The sequence below is a fragment of the Bidens hawaiensis genome, unplaced genomic scaffold (genome assembly GCF_021521415.1).
Source record: "Bidens hawaiensis isolate Kalapana, Puna unplaced genomic scaffold, B.hawaiensis_p1.1 tig00003988_1, whole genome shotgun sequence".
Lineage (NCBI taxonomy): Eukaryota > Viridiplantae > Streptophyta > Magnoliopsida > Asterales > Asteraceae > Bidens > Bidens hawaiensis.
In genome coordinates this window covers 1,409,903-1,426,062 of record NW_027491233.1, presented here as the reverse complement: position 1 = coordinate 1,426,062, position 16,160 = coordinate 1,409,903, and the positions used below count along the sequence as shown (strand labels likewise).

General features: G+C 34.5%; 1 protein-coding gene across 1 annotated transcript; it reads right to left on the bottom strand.

Annotated features, from left to right (window-relative positions):
• Positions 1–12,892: 12,892 nt before the first annotated feature.
• On the bottom strand, positions 12,893–15,234 carry LOC143624868 (non-classical arabinogalactan protein 30-like). Its single transcript, XM_077095373.1, has 2 exons — positions 14,789–15,234; positions 12,893–13,379 (listed from the first exon to the last, which is right to left on the bottom strand). Exons 1-2 carry the CDS (start codon positions 15,183–15,185, stop codon positions 13,054–13,056), a joined length of 723 nt encoding a protein of 240 aa, XP_076951488.1. The 5' UTR covers positions 15,186–15,234; the 3' UTR covers positions 12,893–13,053.
• Positions 15,235–16,160: the final 926 nt, after the last annotated feature.

The following is a 16,160-nucleotide window of genomic DNA, read 5'->3' as shown; positions in this document are numbered from 1 at the left end:
CAAAAATCTAAACGCTGAAGACAGGCCTGATATATTTTGTAGACTGTTTAAAATCAAACTTGACTCATTTGTCAATGACTTGAAGGAGGGTTCATTGTTTGGGAAAGTTAAAGCATGTATGCTACTATGTTTATTCAATACATATTTGATTTAATGAATAAATTTTAGTAATACCCATGGTAATAACTATGTTTTTGATGATGTAATTTTTTAATGTTGTTGTTTACACGATTGAGTTTCAAAAGCGTGGATTGCCTCATGCTCGCATTTGTGTCTTCATGCACCGTGATTACAAGATTAATAATGCTGACAAGATAGATTCGTTTATTTCTGCGGAGCTTCCTAATAAGCAAGAAGATCCAGAGTTGTATGACCTTGTAAGCGAGTTTATGATTCATGGGCCATGTGGTGCTGAAAACATGAGTTGTTCATGCATGATCAATAAAAAGTGTTCAAAAAAGTTCGTAAAAAATTTTTCCGACCACACTTCTATTGATTCGAATGGATACCCTACATACAGAAGGCGTGAGGATGGAGTTTTTGTTTAAAAGTCTGATGTTAACCTAGACAACAAAAGCGTTGTTCCATACAACCCGACACTTTTAAAAAGATATCAGGCACACATAAATGTTGAGTGGTGCAATCAATCAGGTTTGATAAAATATTTGTTTAAATATATCAACAAAAGTCCAGATAGAGCAACTGTTTTATTAGAGCAAAGAGGTGACACAGAAGATGTTCCCGAACAACCGGTTGATGAAATCAAAGAATATTATGATTGTCTATATTTGTCTGCTTATGAAGCTTCATGGCGTATATTTTCATTCGAAGTCCATTATAGAACACAATATGTTGTTAGACTTCCATTTCATCTTCCTGGACAACAACAAATTGTTTATGGTGAAGATCAAGATATTGACGATGTACTCGATAAAGCATCTGTTTCTTCATCAATGTTCACATCTTGGATGACCACAAATGGTATGTATCCAGAACCTCAAAAGCTCTCCTATTTATGAAAAAAGGACTTCTACCATCTTTAATGTTTTGTTTTTGCAAAAACAACATCATCTATTTTCAAGTGACGATATTAAGCCAAATTGGATGTTGTCCTTACATACAAAAAATTAGTTAAAAAAACAAAAAGATAGAACCAAAATATTATGATGAAAATTCAAAATTAGTTTAAAGTATCTAAAAACCCAAATGCTGAAAATCCAAATTTAGTTGAAACAAAATTTATGATGAATATTTGTAGTAAAAAACGTGCCTTTGGAATTTGATGAAGAAACAGATGTTTTAAATTATTTGAATATGATTTCCGTCTCTTAGAATCCAATTTCATTTTCCTCTTTTTGCGTTGTTCTTTGGCATTTGTAGTACTATAAATATTCAGTAAATCTGTAGCAACTATATAAAACTATCCAAAATTATTAAAATGATATTGAGTTTTGAAAATAAATAATTTATATGATAAAATAATTTAATGGATAATAAGAATTATTATTAATATTATGATCTTCGTGTATGGAGTTTCCAATTTGGAATTGACGTAATGTAGTTATGCACAGGTACGGATCGTGAAGCTCGAAAGCTCTCTTATGTTGAATTTCCTTCCCATTTCGTTTGGAAAGATCAAGAAAGGAAATGGCAAAGAAGAAAAAAAGGTTGTTCAATTGGTAGAATTCACTCTATTTCACCTGTAGCCGGCGAATGATACTATCTACGAATTCTATTAAATAAAGTCAAAGGTCCTACAAAATTTGAGGACATTCGTACAGTTAATGGTAAGATCCTTCCGACCTTTAGAGACGCATGTTATGAGCTTGGCCTTTTAGACGATGACAATGAGTATATCGAATGCATTGTGGAAGCAAGCAATGCCCGCACCGGGTTTTACTTAAGAAATTTATTTTGCACAATGTTAACGTGTGGAAGTCTATCGAGACCTAAAATTGTTTGGGAGAAAACATGGAATTATTTAACAGAAGATATTATTCACACAACGGCTTTTGGATTGTCCGGGTATTATTTTTTAACAATAAAATTAATATCTAAATGTCTTGATATTTTTTTTTGGCTTATATGTTAATCTTTGGAAAGAATGAATGTGGTTATTTTGTTATTAAAATGCAAGACTATCAATTAGCGAGGACCAAATCAAGAATTTGACTTTGCTTGAGATTGAGAAAGTTATGCTTCGTAACAATTCCTCATTAAAAAAGATTTAATACAATACCGTTTCCCGATCTTGAATCAGTAGACTCTGCAAATAATCGGCTTATTATTGAAGAGACGTCTTATAATCGTGAAAGTTTACAGCATGAGTTTGATACTCTTTTTGTCTCACTTACAGATGAACAACGCGGTGTCTATAATGAAATAAATAAAGCCGTCGAGAAAGGAAAAGGTGGTGTGTTTTTCATTTATGGATATGGAGGAACCGGTAAAACATTCCTATGGAAGACTTTAGCATCATCCGTCAGATCAAAAGGCCTTATTGTCTTAAATGTTGTTTCCAGTGGCATTGCTTCGTTATTATTGACCGATGGTCGAACAGCTTATTCCCGGTTTAAAATTCCAATCAATCTAACTGAGGATTCTATTTGCTCTTTTGATCCTCAAAGCGAAGTTGCAGATTTAATTAAACAAACCAGTTTGATTATTTGGGACGAAGCGCCAATGATTTACAAGTATGCATTTGAAGTTATGGATCGAACTTTTAAGGACATTTTAAAAAGTGATAGCCTATTTGGTGGTAAGGTTGTCGTATTTGGAGGAGACTTTAGACAAATACTTCCGGTTATTACTAATGGAAGCAGACACCAAATAGTGAATGCGTCTCTAAGTTCGTCCTACATCTGGAAAAATTGCAAAGTGCTTAAACTTACAAAAAACATGAGGTTAACCGTTGGAAGTAAAGATCCCAACATTGAAGAAACTAGATTGTTTGCTGAATGGCTTTTAAAAATCGGGGAAGGAAAACTTGGTGGTCCAAATCATGGTGAAGTGCAAATAGATATTCCTCATGATATTCTTATTAAAGATTCTATTGATCCGACGTCTGAATTAATTGAATTTGTTTATTCGTCAATACTTCAAAATTATAAGAAGAAGGATTTTTTTTCAAGAAAGAGCCATACTAGCACCAAAAAACGAAGTTGTTCAAGAGATTAATAATATATTGTTAGCAAGGTTTCCTGGAGAGCATAAGGAATACCTAAGTTCTGATAGTATTGACAAGTCAGAAACCGTAAATGAAGACTTTGATCCTACCTTATACTCACCTGATGTTCTCAATGGTTTAAAGTTTCCTGGTTGTCCTAATCATCAGTTGATACTTAAAGTTGGTGTCCCAGTTATGTTGCTAAGAAATATTGATCAGAAGAATGGTTTGTGTAACGGAACAAGGTTAATAGTCAAATCTCTTGGTAATCGGGTTATCGAGGTAGAGGCTGTATCAGGCAGTGAAATTGGCAAACGTCATGCTATACACAGAGTTACTTTGATTCCGACTGATAAAAAGTTTCCATTCAAATTCAACAGAAGACAGTTTCCGCTTTCTGTATGCTTTGCTATGACGATTAACAAGAGCCAAGGACAATCTCTTTCCAGGGTTGGTTTGTCTCCGATGTCCTGTTTTTTCCCACGGGCAATTATATGTTGCGTTATCCAGAGTAACCAGCAGACGTGGTCGTAAACTATTGATATTGGATGATGAAGGGAATACATGTGATAAAACTACAAATGTTGTATATAAAGATATTTTCTCAAATTTGTAAATTTAAGACTCTAAACTGGTTATTGTTTGTAATATGTATTTAATTTCTTTTTCTTTTTAATTTTGTATCTTTATTTCAAATAACAAATATTAGAAGTTCTTATTAATTGAAAATTCCCGTGTATTACACGGGTTCAAAAGCTAGTATATCAATATTTGCGGTTGTAAATGATTGTCGATTGCATTTGGAGTTCTGGTTAACGTTTTCACGAAGCGATTACAAATGTGTGTGTTTAAAGGTGCCGTGTAAATAGAAAAACCTTCCATCATTTTTTATTGTGGCTTCGAATGTCTATCAGCTTAGCGTCATAATTTTTTTATTTAGATTGTATCACATAATAAAATACAATGCAACTACATACATAGTTAGTTAAACCCTATTAAACAAATACAAAAGATTGCTAATTCTTAAAAACAATTAAAGAAATAATCTTCTAAATTTATTTTTTGTTTCAGATAAGAATGAGATCCATATCTTTTACCTTTAAATTTGTGAAAAGAAAAATAAAATAATATCATCTGAAGAGATGATAATTTGGATGGCTACAAGTGAAAGAAAAAGATTATTCTTAAAATAAAAGGGTGTGAAAATTGGTCAGTTGATTTAAGTGAAATTGGTTAGCTAGTCGAACCATATATCATCGTTTATTTTACGTACGTAGCAAATTTCATAGAAAACTAAACTATTATACTTTTTTAATATGAAAATCCTTAGAAAACGTAAATTTAGTAAACAAGAATGTAATGGGCCGATTTCTTCCAAGTCCAACTAGTGATATAAATGGTTTTGTTACCATACCAATTTAAACTGGGCCCAAACTGACATAGGCTCATGCAATAAACATTAGTGTTAAGTACTGTTAATTGTTAAATACTGTTTAGGTATTGAGGTTTGCTCAAATTTCCGTTTTTAATCCAGAAGTTTTCTTTAAGTATTTGATGACCCAAACACAACATGATTTAAGTGGGTCCAATGCAACACGAATAAGTATATGAGCCTGGTTAGAGTTGAAATACTCAACTTGACAATTCGTAACTCATCATGCCGACACGATTGACACCGGACCACGATTACACATAGTTCTCTCGGAAGTAACTAAGTAAGCAACTTTTAAAGTGACCAAAAATAAACTTGATAAGAAAGAATGGTATGGACCAGTTTCTAAAGTCCGAACTTATAAAAATGACCTTGTGGCCGGTTAAACATGGCCCAAACATAACTTTACATTTACATAATATACACAAACATAGTAATAGGGATCGATGAGCAAATTCGGTACCGGTACTGGTACCGGTACCGATTTGGTACCGTCGGTACCGAATCGGTATGGTACGGTACCGAAATTTCCTGAATTTTACCTTAAATACCAGTACCGAACTGAAACGAAAATTTTATTACCGGTACCGACCTCATTTATACATAGTGAACATGTCTAGACTGTTATTTGTAGTAAGTTTTACTCACAGACAAATAAAAAGTTTAATTGAGAATCTAATCAAATTTATATTCTCAAATATATTGATGGCTAGCCAGCGGATAGTTCGTTAGGCGTTAGCAAAGGGCCAACATCGACTAGCAACTGAGAACTTTAGTGGGAATCCAATTGAAAATCTTATCGTCAAATTTGGCTACTGATTACAAATGAAACATCCATAGACAAGCTATTCCAACCAAAAACGATGAAAATGTACAATTCTCTTTAAACTCGTTCGTCGGTAATATGTCAATAACCGTTGGTTTAACCACGAGCAGAAGTTTCGTTGGTAATTGATCTTAAGCTACATTTTATATTTCGGTGTCATTGTTTTCCATCGGAAAACCATAGGTAATTACCGGCAGATACGTTTAGTCAGTAATTGTCAATTGATGATACTTCTTTCTGTAGTGGTTATATATTCTCATTGATACTACACAATATATTGTTTGGATCATGAGATATACGATACATAATAATGATACAATGTTGGGACGTGAGAACTACCGAGTGTTAAATAAAATTTAACTTTTATGATAAAGTAATTTGTTTTAATAACACAATTAACATTAACTAGTTCTCAAGCACACACTAACAACATTTTTACTTTGAACATGTTAAAAAGTTTAAATATCACTCACTGTCTTATGTTAGGTTGATATCCTCTAGAAGTAGCTATAATCTTACTAATTTATTGACTAACTTAACGAAGATCTTTGTGGTTTAGCAAGACTTGGAAGTATTGCATGTTGTAGTGAAAGAAAGGTGTTGGTGAGAAAAGACTCGAAGTAAGCATCTTATACGGTATTTCAGTATTTGTACCAACCAGCTAGTTGAAAAGGTATAAACTCTCCCTCTCATAGATTACGTATGTGGTTGTCCAATACCATGAATTTCAATTTTTTTTTCTCACTGGTTTTGTGTCACACTCCTACAGAGTTGGGATGATATTATATATACATAATGTACTTCTTTATGATAATCAAGTTATTGTTAAATGCACACACATAGAGAGGGTAGTTAACATACAAAAAGTAAAAAAACCGTACGAAACATACAAAATGAAGAAAATGACAGTGGCAAAACTATAATCTTTAGTTATAAAACTAGTTACTTGAGCTATAAGAGTAATTACGTTAAGAAAACAATTATTTACACACTACAAAGTAATTACACTACTCAAAGCATTCACATCTTGTCCACCATATTCAGTGAGGGATGTTTTTATAATATAGAGAATAGTTTAGAGTGTTGTACGTGAAGAAGAGAGAAATGCAATGATTTTTCTGTAAAATTGAAAAATTATTGTTCATCATCTATAATTTTTTTATATTTGTTGAAAGTAGTTGTAAGTGAAAAGAGAGAAAATATAGTGTTTTTTATTGTAATATTGAATTTGAAGATAGTGGAAGAGATGCTAATGCTCTCATAAACAATTACTCTACCTAGACCGTTCTCTATGGTGGGGGCATCGAAGCCCCTCCATAATGCCACATCAGTGTCACGTAAGCACTAGGAGCATCGAAGTCCCAACCTATAACGTCTCAATATGGTTTAAAAAGCCCCTCGAGCGCCACTATTATACATATATATACATATATATGTATGTGTGTGTGAGAGATGGAGAGAGCAAACGGCGCCCGGTGTTCCAAGGTCGCCCCTCCCTCACCGCCCCCGCCATTGCCACCCCCGGCGGTGTTTAGCCGCCGTCCGTGCCCAAAGGCTGCCCCACTTCCGTGCCCATAGCGTGGAGTTTTAGAGCATCTCATCCAATCCACCATCTCAAAATCTAAAATTAAACTAAAAAAACACTACATTTCTTATCTATTTTCAATTAAATAATATTTTTGTATACCTTTAGTATTAACATTTTCTTTCTTTCACTCACAACCAATTTCAACTAATATTAAAAAATTATAGGGTGTGAATAGTAGTTTTCATATATACAGAAAAATCACTACATTTCTCTTTCATTTACACACAACACCCTAAACTATTACCTAAATTATAAAAAATCCACTCACCAAATTTGATGGTTTGATTGTGAATACTCTAATATAGAGTTGCACAAAAAACCTGTACCCGGAACCGGATTTTTTTATACCCAGGTATTCTATACTCGAAACCGAAACCGACCCTACCCTTAGGGTATGGATAGAGTATGCTTTTTGAGCTCAATACCCGTACCCGGAGCCGTACCCGATTTATACCCGTAAATACCCGGAACCGGTCATACCCTATACCCATACCCGGTTATACCCGATACCAATTATCTAATACCCGAAATAATACATGAGTTTTTATAATATATTTTTATGTTTACTTCACAACTTTATGTTAAAGTTTTTTAAAATGCATATTATTAAGTAAATAATTTGTATTTAAGTGGATTTATGGTTTTTGTAATATAGTTTAGTTGTTTTTATAAATTACAAAGAAAATATAAATTTTAAACAAATTTAAATATGAATAAAAAAGTTACAAATTCAAAACCGGTATTAATATCCGGTCGTACTCAGACATATACTCGGTTCCAATACCCGAACCCGATCATACCCTACTCGGGTACATAGGGTTGAGTTTTTCTCCTCAATACCCTACCCGAACTCTACCCGATTTCTCTCAATACCCGATTTTCCAATACCCAATCATACCCGAAACCGGTCTATACCCGAACCTGGGTATTAGAAAAAATACGATTTGTGCACCTCTACTCTTATACATCTAATTACAATTTGTAATAATTGTTTTTTATATACATACTAATTAGTTCGTTTAACTATAGTAATTACCATGTATAGATAAAGCAATTATCTTTGTTATCATAATTAGTTTTTAAAAAAGGAAAATTGGTTTTAAATACTCCCAACTATCATGTGTTGGCAAATAACGGGCTCAACTTTATATTTGGCTGGTGATGGTCCCAACTAAAAACCTATTTGTTTTTAACGGTCCGCGACTAACGGATGACTAACTCCGTTAGTCGGTTGCTGAGTTGGCACGCCTAGTTGTCAAATATTGCATATGTGGCAGCTTATATGACAATCAAAGTAATATATAATAAGTAATATATATGTATACATGTGTTGTCTACTTGTCTTCCTCCTCCCTGTTTATTCTTTTGCAGCCACCACCATCGCCACTAGCAGCCACCACCATCGCCATCACCTGCAACAATCACCGGAAAATAAATCACCACTGCATCACGTTTTTCCGGCTCCTCCCTCCCACTGCATACACCTACCAACACCCACGTTTTTCCGGCGAATAAACGAATCACCACCACCACAAGTGGGTAGTTTGACTCCAAAAAATCAAAAATCATTTTTTCGGTGGGTTGTTTGAATTCCGGCAAGGCTCTTCGGGATATCAATTCAAACACCATTCGAGGTAATAAATATATCATTCAACTCATTTTTATCAACCAAATAAAAGCCCTGAGATTTTAATTGCAATCTGTAATCAACTAACATGAATTATGGATTCGAATTGGAGCCCGTTTCAAGACTTCTAATGAAAAAACCCACCATTGAAAACCTAGAACTAAAATTGACCTGAATATTAGTCATCCGTTAGTCGCAGAACCTTTTAGGGTTTTTCTTCCAACGAGATGAAGAAGGCGATTGGGGAGCTCAATTCCATCAATTTGGTGTTTTAGGGTTCTTTAGTTTGCTCAATCGGGTATTTTAGGGTTATGATTTTGGTCAACTACATCACCTGATGTTTATAAAGAGATCCCAGCCACGTAATCATTCCACGTCAGATGGTTTTTAACAGCTGGATGGCCAACTCAGCATAATACTAACGGAGTTATGAATCCGTTAGTCGCGGACCGTTAAAAACAAATAGATCTTTAGTTGGGACCATAACCAGCCAAATGTAAAGTTGGGCCACCAACACATGATGGTTGGGAATATTTAAAACCAATTTTCCTTTAAAAAATGGTTGCATTTAATCAAAAATTTATAAATGTAGAAAGGATTTTCCAATTCCTGTGAATTGCTTGATTTTTATGTGTCAAACCAGTATTCCCGATATATTTTGTTTATAGATTTCTTGAAACCTTTTTTACTATAACGAGAGTAAAGTATTTTAATCATACAAATTTATACTAATGAATCTTTTAATTAGCAGATTTATCAATTACAAGAGAATCAGTTACCAACAATTTCCTGGTTTTCGTCACACTTCCTTTTTTCTTGGGAACTATGGTTCACTTTGAATTTAAAAAAGTTGAGTGGGACAAGGTACATGAGACAAATAAAGAGAAGCCCATTCATCTTGTGACTAGATATATCAAATCTTAACATGGTTTAGTTGTACATTTTTCAATTACTTTTTACATTTTGATGTTAAAGTTTCCATAGGAAGTTGTGAAAGAAATGGTCTCCACCCATGCTCATGCTTTCCTTTAGTGAGACATTACTCTTCATCACATCTACCTCCATTATTATTTCGCCTATTCTTTTGAACCTAACATAAATTAACAAAAATGGTGAAACAATGTGATAAAACTTTAATAGTAAAAGAAATATCGAATTAATATAGTAATTTCTTATACAGTTTTATATCGGTCAATCTATCAAATATCAATTTTTCCTTGCATGCAAAACAGTTTTTCCATCAGTTTGGAATAAAGGTTATATTGTATGTTATGTATACCTCATGTATCAATTTTTACTCACGCATAATTAACAAATGTATTATCATATGACAAAATTCGATACATACTTATACTTGACATGGCTCACATAGTATTCGTTTTCTTTCTTTATCTGGAGCATAAGTGACAACGTAACGCATGAATTTGCTTTTTAATGTAAGAAGTTTAGACAATGCATTTCACTAACTCATCACTTATTCAAACACATACAGAGAGAGAGGGATCGACGACATAAAATAATTCCGAAAATCGATAGAATTACCAACTTCTCACTTGAGCGGTACTTCACAATGAATATAAGTTATCAGAAGATGAGTGCACGACTAGTCCTGACATCTTACATAAGAGAGTAGCATATATAGACTATCTAGTGCTCTTATTAAGGGCTTTCATTTCGAATGACTTTGTTTGATGACTTAACAATTGAATCATAGGAACCAGTTTTTTCAACTTAAAGTATTGAGAGCACGACTAAGCAGTGGCGGAGCCACATGTTAACCACCAGGTTCGGCCGGGTCTTTTTCGGTTTTATACATAACCTATAGTATCGAATTGACGAGCGAACTCTTTCTTTTTCAAAACATGAAAACATATATAGAACAATTATAATATGTTATATATATATATATAGGTATTGGATCATTTCAGAAGTTTTTTACAGCGAGAAGTGAAGGTGTAACTCCATTAATCCCTAATTTCACTCCTTTTCTTATGTGTAGGTGCGTTGTGTAGGTGCATATGTATGTGTGTAGGTACGTATGATTGTATATGTGTACGTATGCTTGTATATGTGTATGTATGTTTGTATGTGTGTAGGTACATAGGTTTGAATGTGGCTCGGTACATTTATATGTTTGTAGGTAGGTTTGAATGTGTAATTAAGACATAAATACAACCAACCTACATATATGTATGTAACATCATATGAAAGGGAGTGAAATTAGGATTAATGGAGTTATACCTTCACTTCTCGCACTTCTCGCTGTAATATCACTTCTCGCAAGATTCATCCCCTATATATATATATATATGTGTGTGTGTGTGTGTGTGTGTGTGTATGTATATAATATGACTTTGTATTTTATTAAATGTTGACGATATACTTTTGTTATAATAATGATATTATTGCATTTTATTCATCTGACAAAATGATTGACCTAAACCCTGATACATTCGGGTCCGAAAACTTAACGTCTGAAAAAAACTAAGAACTCACAGGATAAAATTTCTGACTCCGCCAATGCGACTACAATCTAGCTATTACATTAATTTAATGTTTGTTTTTAGATGGTTTGAGTCTTCTTACCCTTAAAATAACTTGAACAATGCATGCATATCACCAATTTTGTCATACAACTACATTTATATTATATCTTGTGGGGATTTGTGGCTAGGGGTCACTCATCCTCTCCACACACTTTGTCCTAATAAATGGCAAGACTCAAATCCAAGCTTTTTATGAATTTGATTTGCACATTTTCAACATTTATTTAATGTGTTACAATCACCTCTTTTCAAGTTAAAGAATTTCTAGAAGTGGTTTTACTATATGTATGTTATTAAGGTGCTATTTGTTTTTTCAGAGGTAAAATGTCTGCAGTCTGCGGACCACAACTGCAGGCATCTGTAGCAGAAGAGATGGACCAAACCTCTACAGTCTGCAAGAAGAAGACTGTTTGTTTTTTAACATCTGCAGTATGCTAAAATGAACAGAAAATTTTAAATAAGCTAAAAATTTAAATAAAAAAATCCTTAAATCTAAATAATGTTCATAAAACCACAATAACATATTTATTATCCTTTATCATAAAAAAACATAGATATCTTCTCCTCAACCGATACATTTTTACTATCCTTTAACGAATAATTTGTTCTAAAATGTGTACAGAGTCGGACAAATGATTCACGAGATATACGTAGCAATTCAATGCATTGTTTGGGATTTCCTTGCAATAACTCTAATGTGTATTTATGCCCGGTCATATTCGAATCATTGTCTCGCATTCGATTCAAAGCTCTCCACCAAAAAAAGCGAGCATACAAGTACATAAGCATTACTATAAGTAATTTCTTATCATAATCCATTATGATCATGTGGTAAAACATAAATAACCATTAACATAAACATCAAAACAACCATTTTACATAAACCAAATAAACCAAAAGCATGCAATATCATTGATGCATACAATGTAAACATAAACCAAATAACCAAAAACATACAATGTCAACATAAAAAAAAACTATAAACCCAAAAAGTATTATGTAACAGGTTATATTAAAAATGAAAAGGTTAAACCAAATCTTAAAGAAATGAATATAAAGAAAGAGGCAGGCAAGCATTAACCCCAATGAATAATCACAAGGAGGTTTCTAGAGCACCACCTTTTGAATCTGAAGCGCCAGAGAATTCACAAAGGAAGAGATGGATGCATTATTGAAGGGTCTATGCTATCATCGTGTGTTTTATCTATTTGTCTGTCATTTTCAGGGTAAACAAGATAGAATGACTGGGTAAACCCAATTCAAAACCCAAATCCCACAAAACCCATTTGACCTAAACAAAAACCCAAATTCAACATTATCTTCATAAATTAGAAGCACACAATGATTCTTGTTTAAGGTTAACGACGAGGTTGAGGAGCAGCGTGTTGAACGACGAGGTTGGGTGGTGGCTGGAGGAAGTAGGGGGTGGGGCGGCGACGGGAAGAGGGGTGGAAGAGAGGCTGAGAGGGGTGGTTGTGTTTTTGATAGGGCTTGAAAATAAACAGATGTGAATGAAAGGAAAGATGAGAAGAGGGCTGGAAGATGTGAGAAGTGGCTGGTCCAAGTCTGCGCGAAGAAGAGGACGAGCAGACGTTTTTTAATGAAATGTCTTCCAAAAAACAAACAGTCTGTAGAACTAAACATCTGCGCGTGGTCTGCACGGCGCAGACAAAAGAGGTCCAGAAGAGCTTTTCTGAAAAAACAACAAAGGACAAATAACACTTTCACCATCTCGAAAATAACATCAACATCTTCATTCTCAAATAGAAACCAAATGACAAATTACAATAATAAGTCCATAACATCATCATAAACATTAAAACTAAAATCATAAATCTTCAAACATCACACCCTCACATACTAAACTACTACTCCACACAAGGAGTTTTGGAAGATGCTTCAAACGCGAACGGACCCACAGTGAACACATCATAAGGAAGTGGGTGCGCATCCGGGCTCGACAATGGTGGCTTCTTGCTAGGGACCAACAAAGACCCCTTGACCCCAGCATGAAGGTCAGTTGGCTTGTTGCATGTAGCCATGGGTGAGGTTAACAGGCTCACTCTGCATCTGTGGGACCCATACGTGGTCAAAGTCTTGGGTGGTTTGATGAAGAAGTACCCGTTCTTGTCAGTTTTACCTTTGACCCGAAGTGGGTACTTTGTGTTGTTGCATGTTAATAGCACCTCAGCTCCTGTTATTGTCAAAACAAATTTTAAAAAACTCATTTTCATGCATTGGTTACTTGTACCCTGATCTATTTATGTTTTGTTTTTCTCAAGAAAAAGCATGGTGTGGCAGTTTTGTGCATTGATCACTTGTATCCTTGTAACCTTATATTTTGTTTTTATCAAGAAAAAGAATGGTGTGGCCATTTGTGTGCATTGATCACTTGTACCTTGTATCTCAATTACTTTTTTATTTTTATGCATTATTATGTTGCACGGTACAACTCACCACTGCATCAAAATATACTTTTTTGACTTTAGTTGCATCTTAAAACCTTATTAAAATTGCAATGTCAGTATGTCACATGAAAATAAAAATATGTTTATATTTTGTTGTGATTATATACATATATAAATTTTTATATTATTTACCACGTCTTTTGATTTCTAGAACTTGTTTAATGTCTGGTTTTAAAAATAGGAATATTGGATTTTAATAATCCCTATTAAATGGTATTGGCCGCTAATATCCCTATTCATTTTATCACCACTGGAGGTCCCAAATTCAAAAAAATTGGCCCCCAACGATCCCCCGTTAAAAATGACTTAACGGCGTTAAAGTTTTTTCAGAATTTCGAACCAATGTTTTAGGGCTTTTGATTGTTAAGAGGATACGAGTTGATTGATGTAAAGCTTAGCTCGAAACAATAATCCAAACGACTTGATTTTGGTTAATTGTAAGTTCAAACACCCGAATTAAAGCATTGCTTCATCATTTTGAATCACTATTTCAAACTAAACTTTACATCAATCGACTCATATCCTCCTAACGATGAAAAACCCTTAAAAATTGGTTTGAAATTCAGAAAAGACTATAACACTGTTACGTCAAATTTAACGGGGCCATTGTGGGCAAAATTTTTTGAACTTGAGACCGCCAGTGACGATAAAACGAATAGGATTATTGTCAGGCCAATACTATTTAATAGGGATTATTAAAATCCAATATTCTTTAACAATATTGGTCTTATAGAGTCCCAATGCACCATACTACACAATTTAAAACTATATATTCTATGCATCATGGACTAATACAGTACAACCCCACATTATGTTGAAAGTACAAAACAAGTAAAACCCAACAATGCATTTATGGGTTGTACCCACAGGCCAACAAAAACTATAATATACATTATATGTATATATAATGTATATATATACATTATATATATACACGCTCACATTTTATGCATAGATCAGCTGTACGGTCCATCATAATAATGCAACCAAATGCATATACAAGTTGTAGTGCTGTACAATAGTTCATCACGCATTGTTGAATTGCACAGTACAACTCAACAATGCAGTGGTTTTACTTTTACACATGCATGCATATTTTTATAAAATAATAACAATAATAATATTATTATTATACCTTGAAGTGGTTTAGCACCAATGAGTGTATCAACCCCCTTGTACTTGCAAGCCTTACAGTAAACAACACCTTGAATGGCCACCAGCTTTCTCGGCGGCAGCGGTGGTAGAAGTGGTGCCGGTGAGGTGGTTGGTGGTTGAACCGGTGCTTTGGTGGGTGGGTGAACCGGGGCCTTGGTGGGCGCGTGGGAAGTGGGTGGTGAGGCTAGTTTGTGATGGTGGTGGTGGTGGTGGTGGTGATGGTGTGGTGCGGGTGCGGGTGATGCAACCGGTTGGTATGATGGTGCGTGGTGTGGCGACTGAGTCCAGCTGATGGTGTCATCAGTGTTGTGACCAAAGGTGTTGAGCATGAAGCAGGAGGTTAGTAGTAGAAGTGAGAGTGAAGGTTTAAAACCCATTTTGGTTAGTGTGTTTGAGGTCTTGGTGTATTTTGAAAAGCTGGTGGTGATATTTATACAGGAATTGTAACTAAGGGGTAATATTGACATTTTATTGGACTTTTTTTGTGGGTGGGCCCAGGCTAAATAAGAATTCCAAGAAACACTGCTCAAAAATTTGAAAATAAATAAATAAATAAATTTTAGAGGGTATTTTTTTTGAGAAAATTCCTAAAATAGTCCATTTGTAGAATGTGGTTCCAAATTTGTCCACTCAAATTCAAGTTTCAACTTTGTCCCTTTTGTATCTCGTCGCCGGCGACATGTTAGCGAACACCGGCGATGTGTTAACATAACATAGGATTGACAATGCGTTATGTTGCTAACATAGGGTAGCAGCGATGTGTTAATGTTTAAAGCAGGGGTTCCACGATGCGTTAGTTGATAACGCATCGCTGCTACCCTATGTTAGCAACATAAACGTATCTCGTCGTCGGCGACATGTTAGCGAACACCGACGATGTGTTAACATAACATAGGGTTGACAATGCGTCTATGTTGCTAACATAGGGTAGCAGCTATGCGTTATCAACTAACACATCGCTGCTACCCTACGGTAGCAACATAACGCATCGTCAACACATATTCCGGCCACGTGTTGTTATCCTATTTGTTTTAGTAACGCATCGTCGGTGTTCGCTATCATATCGTCAGCGACGAAATACCAAAGAGACAAAGTTGGAAACTTGAATTAGTAGGGATAATCTTAGAAACATATTATCTGAATGGGCTATTACGGGAATTTTCCCTATTTTTTAGTATCAAACGTTCAATCTCGCACTTGCAAAAGATCTGAAACCACTATCAATCATTGTGAAGGGGTAAATATTCATTAACCACAAAGTCATGGGTATGTAAAAGGTTATTTTAAAAGCAATTAAAGTAAAGAGAAGGCAAATATATCAAAAGTTGTTATAATTAAATAAATGTTGTTAT

Excerpts from the sequence above, each read along its gene's own strand:
- LOC143624868 (XM_077095373.1), bottom strand. The coding sequence starts at position 15,185 with ATGGGTTTTAAACCTTCACTCTCACTTCTACTACTAACCTCCTGCTTC. Across the intron at positions 13,380-14,788 it reads TGGTGCTAAACCACTTCAAG|GAGCTGAGGTGCTATTAACA; the intron begins GTATAATAATAA and ends TGACAATAACAG.